Source organism: Pteropus vampyrus, unplaced genomic scaffold (genome assembly GCF_000151845.1).
Source record: "Pteropus vampyrus isolate Shadow unplaced genomic scaffold, Pvam_2.0 Scaffold279, whole genome shotgun sequence".
Lineage (NCBI taxonomy): Eukaryota > Metazoa > Chordata > Mammalia > Chiroptera > Pteropodidae > Pteropus > Pteropus vampyrus.
In genome coordinates, this window is record NW_011889060.1 from 575,479 (window position 1) to 582,157 (window position 6,679).

The 6,679-nt window shown below is 60.3% G+C and overlaps 1 protein-coding gene across 2 annotated transcripts in view; it reads left to right on the top strand.

The window, feature by feature from the left end:
• The first annotated feature begins 6 nt into the window (after positions 1 to 6).
• Positions 7 to 6,679, top strand: part of GPR137B (G protein-coupled receptor 137B) — a 49,270-nt gene continuing 42,597 nt past the window's right edge. For both annotated transcript variants that reach the window (XM_023520831.1, XM_011375911.2), the window contains exon 1: positions 7 to 368. In XM_023520831.1, coding sequence (XP_023376599.1) covers positions 348 to 368 — 21 coding nt within the window. In that variant the 5' untranslated portion in view covers positions 7 to 347. The remainder of the gene's footprint in view (positions 369 to 6,679) is intronic.

Consider the following 6,679-nt stretch of genomic DNA (forward strand, 5'->3'; position numbering starts at 1 on the left):
TGGCGGCCCCGCGCTGGGACCCCCTCCGCAACGACTCGCTGCCGCCCACGCTGACGCCGGCCGTGCCCCCCTACGTGAAGCTCGGCCTCACCAGCGTCTACACCGCGTTCTACTCGCTGCTCTTCGTTTTCATCTACGCGCAGCTCTGGCTGGTGCTGCGCTACGGCCACAAGCGGCTCAGCTACCAGAGCGTCTTCCTCTTCCTCTGCCTCCTCTGGGCCTCCCTGCGGACGGTCCTCTTCTCCTTCTACTTCAGGGACTTCGTGGCGGCCAACGCGCTCAGCCCCTTCGTCTTCTGGCTGCTCTACTGCTTCCCCGTGTGCCTGCAGTTCTTCACCCTCACGCTCATGAACTTGTATTTCACGCAGGTGAGTCGGGCAGGCGGGCGGGCGGGCGGGAGGCACCTGTTGGGCGCCTCCGTGGAGGGCGCTCACCTGGCAGGTGGCCCCGCGACCTGCTTGGTGCGCGGGCAGTGGGGGGCGGTCGCAGAGCCACAGAGCTGAGGGGGGCGGGTATGCGCTGGCCCTGGGGTGGTCTGAGCCTGCCCTACCTGCAGACGTTTCTCTCAGATAACGTCTTCCCATTCCCAAGAGAGGCGAAGGAGGACAGTGAGGGCTGAGGCCACTCGCCAGTCTGCCATCCAGTAGATGTGGGGCCCTTTCACGCGCGGCTTCTTCGTGCACACGTCAGAGTAGGTACTGATGGCAGATGTGCCCCCAGGGAGACTCGAACTGTAGAATTTCCCCTCCAGCCCCTCGCCCCAGCCTGGGGAGATCATCTGCACTTTGGCTTCCAGATTTGGGCCGGACACTGACTTGAGTGTGGCAGATGAGACCGCCCCAGTTTGGATGAGGCGTTTAGAACCTGCAGCTCAGAAGCCCCACTCAGCTAGACTCACTAACTCGTTTTCCGGGATGGGTAAGGAGCCGTCTAGGGTGGCACCCAGCTCCTCGCGCTGCTGCAGCAGGGGTCAGGCCCCAAGCACAAGCCTAGACGTTTATTGGGGCTCTTTTACGGGAGTTCTTTTATGAGGCATATTGTTAATAAGCTAATGGGAGAACATGCAAATTGGCTTGCCTGCTTTCACTGTTGGACTAATCAAAGTACAGTCATTATAGAGCCCTTTGCAAACGCTGTGGCGAGTATTTCATGACGTTTAATAACACAGTGCCACCATCGTCGTCACCGTCTCTGATTCTCCTCAGCTTTCCGAGCACTAAGATGTCTGTTTTCACTAGGACTCTGCCCAGGGGAAAGGCACCAAGCGTGTCACCCGCCGAGGGTGTTTTAAGAGCTGCCTCGTGGGCAGAGGCTGGGTGCAAGCAGGCATTTCGTTCCTTTAAATAGTGTCCCTATTTCTCTAAAGAAAATGTCATTGATTAAAAAAAAAAAAAGGTAGAGAAAGGATTATCTTGGTGTATTTAGTAGCTATTATACTCTATCAAAATGGGTCTACGCTCAAAGCCGCCTTTTAAGTCCAGTGTATTTTCCAGTCTGCAAATAATGTGTATCATCTGTCCAAATACGGCTTTTAAGCCTGAAAACCAGGTCAGGCGCTCAGCTCCACTGCAGACACTCCACGCTTTTTTACTGGAACAAAAAGGGGTGGTTCCAGCAAGACACAAAAGCCAGGTGAGTCGATGTTACTTCAGGAACGTGACAGTGGTCATGCTACACACTGAGATCTTTCTTCCTGCCCCTTTCTGAGGCTGCCACGGCCCTGCTGACCCCATGCACGTTCTGGATGGGGAGGGAGGGCGCTGCGCATTGTGTGCACCATCTGCTGGTTGGCGAGTAAATGCTGAGCTAGGGAAAGTGACCGGGCAGACAGAGCCGCGCCAGCCCGGAGGCCCTGGGTCCTTCCCGTCTCCCGGGTGGCTGTGCATCTCCAGAGTGGCTGGCAGGAGAAGATAGGACCTGAGTGCTGGCATCTTGGACACTTTGCCAGAGCAAAGCCATTCCCTGGCTTCCTGACAAACACTCCGACACCCTGGGGACCCTCAGAGGGCCCGGCCTCTGGCTCCCAGCTCTGACACGCCTGCTCTGAGAGTTGGCAGAGCCGCAGGGAGCTTAAGAATTCCTGCTGCCCGGGCCCACCTTGGAGCGGGCAAATCGGATTTGGGAGGGAGAGGGGTAGCAGCCAACAATGAAGAAGCAGGTACTATGTGCTGGGACAGTTCTAAGCAGCTTGTCTTATTCGTTCCTCACAAAAACTCTGAAGAAAGTACCAGTCCGATCCCAATTTTATAGAGGAGGGTCAGAGAGCTTAAATGACTCGGTCAAGGTCACACAGTGCTCAGTGGAGCTGGGAGTCACACCCACATCTGGGACATCTGAGACGTCTGAGTAGAAGGCTTATTGCTTATGGTGCAGCATTTGAGACCCCTCACTACGGCACACGTACCCTCCCTTAAACAGAACGCCTGGTTCTCCAGGAGCCGACCGCCCCGGTGGGGACACAAAGTGTACGCACAGCACAGGTCGATCGTGACTCCAGGGATTTCTGGGGGCACACTTACGCTTTAGGAGACCTGAGTGGGACTGTGACCTCGGGGAGTAGCTCCCGGGGTCGGAGGCTGGACGGGCAGGAGCAGAGGGCAGCGGGAAGGTTGCCACATGGCACAAGTTGGGAGTCGGGAACTGGGAGGGGCTTCCTATGGTTGTCACATCCTTTATGCCAGCCCAGTGCCCGGGCATACTTGCTCGTCTCTCAGATGACCTCCCTGGTGGCCCCCGTCTGAGGCGTAGGGAGAGGAGGCAGCATGTCCGTGTGGCCCCTCCTGGAGGTGGCGTGCAGTCTGGCTGTCCGGCCTGGGCAGCCGCAGTCGGGTCCCTCCAGGGCTTGGCGTAGCAGGGCGTGTCCCGTGCTCCTAGCCTCTCTGTCATCTTTGGAATCTGGCTCTTCTGGACCTGGCCCAGGGAGGGGAGGCTTGTCTCATGTGACTCCGGGCCTGTCCACCTCCAGCTCGTCCTCCACCTTGCTCTGGCTGCCTCTGGCTCTGTCTCCTTAACATTCCAGCCTTCTCCAGGTGGGGCCGCCCAGGTGATGGGCCGGTACCCACCCAGGCCCCCACCTCTTCATTCTCTGCCTGCTTAAGGGCCCTGCCACCTGCAGAAATCCCAGGTGGAGGCAGGCGGCACCCTCCAAGTTCCTGGGGCCCTCACACCCCCACAGCACAGGACTCTCCGTGACCCACTTTGCTCTGATGTCTACACCTGTTGGGCCTGCACATTCCCTGCCCAGGGAGCTGGGGGCCGGGTTCCCTTTCTTCCTAATTCCTCACGAGCAGTGTCCATCAGTGACCTAGGGTCACACATCTCCCACCTAAACACTGCTTTCCTGCCAGCAGGCCGATGGCAGGGCGGCGGCTCGTGGTAGGACTGGCCGAGCTGACTCCGAGCAGGTCCAGTGTGTGGCGTGTGTACGTCTGGCCCAAATGTTTGCAGCTCCCCTTGGAGCATGGAGCATCGAGTACCTGTAGTTGCCGGTCTGGGGGACAGCCACATGCCCAGGCAGCTACCTGCTGCCCCGGGAGTGGCAGGGCCAAGGCCGGCACGGAGGCCTTGGCCCAGGGCCTGTTTGCCCGGCACCTGCTAACCGGCCTTTATGTGGAACTTTCCAGCAGGGCGGGACCCCGACACCTGAGCCTGCGGTACTGTGGTGCCTGCGGTACTGTGGTGCCTGCCACCCCCAAGCCATGGAGGCTTCTGTGCCAGGGCGGCTCCGGGCGTGTCTCAGAGCCGTGGCAGAGGGTCCCCTGGGGTGGTGGGTCGTGGGGTGGCAGTGAGCTCGGTGACACCTGGGCATCTGTCCCCCTAGTGTTCTCCCTCAGAACCGTGTGTCTGGGTCTCAGACTCTTGGGTTCTGAGTATGGTTGAGCGGGGTGAGCCCAGCTTCTCCCCAGTCAAGTGGGGCCAGCTCAGCTTCTTCCTGGTTGAGTGGGGTGAGCTCAGCTTCTCCCTGGTTCAGCCTTGTCTTGAGTCCTGTGACAGACGCTGACATCACAGTGGGAAGTTCAAGAATAGGAAGGAGAAGTGAGCCGTCCCGATGTGCCCGGTGGGCACTGACGCAGGAGCCCGATGTGCCCGGTGGGCACTGACGCAGGAGCCCGGACTGTACCACGCCTCTGCGGGCACCTGGGAAGCTGACGGGGGGGCGTGCGTGGGGGCCTGGGTTCACGGAGGGGGCTCGGGGGTCATGGGGCAGGTCTGGAGGTTGTGGACGTTAGTGAGGGCCTGTGACTCGGGAGGCAGCAGCCCTGGGAGAGGGAGGAGCAGGGACCCCGTGGGCAGAGCGGATTCAGGTCCTGGCCTGGTCCCAGTGTGGCTCTTGGGGCCGTGCAGGAAAATGGCGACCAGAACTCATCCTGGGTTGATGCAGGGTTGTGCCGTGTCCTCCCCCGCTCCCCACCCCCCACCCCCCACCGTTAGGGTGCTCTGTGTGTCCTGACAGTGGGAACCCAGGCCCAGCCGACACCCAACCCCAGTCCCAAGGGTCAGGCCCAGCTGTGGCTCTGCCTTTATCATCCCAAAGTCGTCATCCAAACAACTTATACCACCAAGCTGCTGCTTTTCTGTGTGTAAATGGCAGTGACGGGTGGCCTGCCCTGTGGGAAGGTGTTGAGGGTACCAGCTCCTCACAGCCGTTGCTCATCAGCCACCGGGGCCTGGAGAATCCCAGTGACTTGTCCCAGGTCCCCAGCCAGGCGGGCAGAGCCGGACCAGCCCGCACCTCTGGGCCTGTGCTCATGCCCCCAACTTGACATGTGTCCCGGCCCTCATCCCTGCTGACAGGGGGCCGGGGGCCACCGAAGTCCAGCCGGGACCCCTCTCTGCCCCTCCCCCGGGAAAGGCAGTGGGCGGTCTTAGGAGTTTGGGGATGTTTAGTCGCCGTAGCATCTAATCGGGGGATGTTTACCGAGCCCATGCGGTGTGCCAGGCGCTAGTCTGGGACTTGTGAAGGGGAAGCCTTGAGGCCTCTTGGTGACTATGAGGAAGTAACCAGCTAAGGACACACGGGCCTTTGCCAGTCCCCAAGCCCTTGACTTCGTAGCTGGGACCAAACCGTCACATGGGCAGGAACAGGCTTGGCTTTGCTTCTGCACTCCACACCATGGCCTCCTGGCCCCTGGCACTGGCTCCTTCTGGTCATTCAGTGGGCTTACAGCCACCAAAGCTGTATGTGTGTGTGCCTGTGTGCATACCTCTGCGTGTGCAAACCTGGGCACACACCTATGTGCGTGTGTACCTGTGTGCATTCCTCTGTGTGTATGAGTACTTGTAAGCGCCTGTGTACATGCCCGTGTGAATTCCTGCACACCTGTGTGAATTCCGTGTGTGCCCGTGTGAGTTCTGTGCACACCTGTGTGAATTCCGTGTGCGCTTGTGTGAATTTCATGCGTGCCTGTGTGAATTCCCTGTGGCTGCCTCTGTGACCACCTGAGTCAGCACCTGCGTGTGTGTGTGTGTGTGTGTGTGCGTGTGTGTGTGTGTGCGCGCGCGCGTGCGGTGCACACAGCACCAGGAGAGGTTCCTTGTTAGGGTCCAGCCTGCCGTCCGCCGCCGGCAGCCCTGGAAGTAGGTTCCTCATCTTGCTTCTGACACCCCCAGGATCAGCCTCCTGGTTTGCAGCCCGGGCCCCAAGGCGGCTCCTCCTGGCCCGAGCTTCTCTCTGCCCCACTGTGCCGCCTCAGTACCTGACGGCTCCCCTGCCAACCCAAGGTGACCAAATTTCGTAAATGTCCTTAGGGCTCTTGGGGACAATTAGACTCTCAGTGCTTCCGAATTCCGACCGCACTGACCACAAAGCCATGTTTTCCGGCCAGCAGGGGCTGGGCTGAGCCGCCTGCTTCGTCCTCGTGCGGTGGGGAGCACCGCCTGAGCCAGACCCGTGGGGAGCCCGCTCCGGGGCCCACAGCTCGGTACCTGCCTTTCCCACCAGCAGGGACTGGGGGGGACGGGGCGAGAGCACTGTGCTGAGGCTGGTTTCGTGCCTCAGGTGGTCGCCCGAGCTGTGTCTGTCCGCAGAGGCCCGTCCCCACCGAGGGCTGTGCTGGGTCCCTCATCAGCACACCCAAGGCCTCCAGTCCCAGAGTGGACCATCGCGGAGGCGGGGGGTGGGGTGGCAGGGTCGCGCTGGCCGAGAGGAGCACGGCAGGGTGGAAGGCCGCGCCGCCCGCAGCTCACCGAGCGATTCTTAGGGTTTTACAAACAACAGATCATGTGATCCCAAGAGCGGCTTTGCACATCGGCCGTGGGTCACCCTGCCGTCCTGTGAGAGGGGACAGCCCCTTCCTGGTTGGCGGCCCCCCCTCCCCCCGACAGTCTGGACAGGAGGAGCGTCAGCAAACAGGTCAGGCAGCACCTGGCGCTGGGCGTTCACAGAGGTCTGCAGAGGCCTGCAAATCTGTTACTTCGTTTTCATCCTGTGGTGACGGTTCACGGTTCAGAGGACGGAGAGCTGGTGGTGTTCTGTGCAGGCGGCTGGTTCCCCGGACGTGGCACGTGGGCCGTGAGGACGGCTGCGAGGGGCCGAGGCAGTGCGTCGGCTGCGGGCCATGTGCGGTCCCTGTTGCATATTTTTTTTTTTAAGCATCTTTAAAAGATAAAAAATTTTTAAGTCACAGCCATAGAAAAACAGCCCAGACGTGGTCCTTGGAACGAGGTTAGGACAAACCCG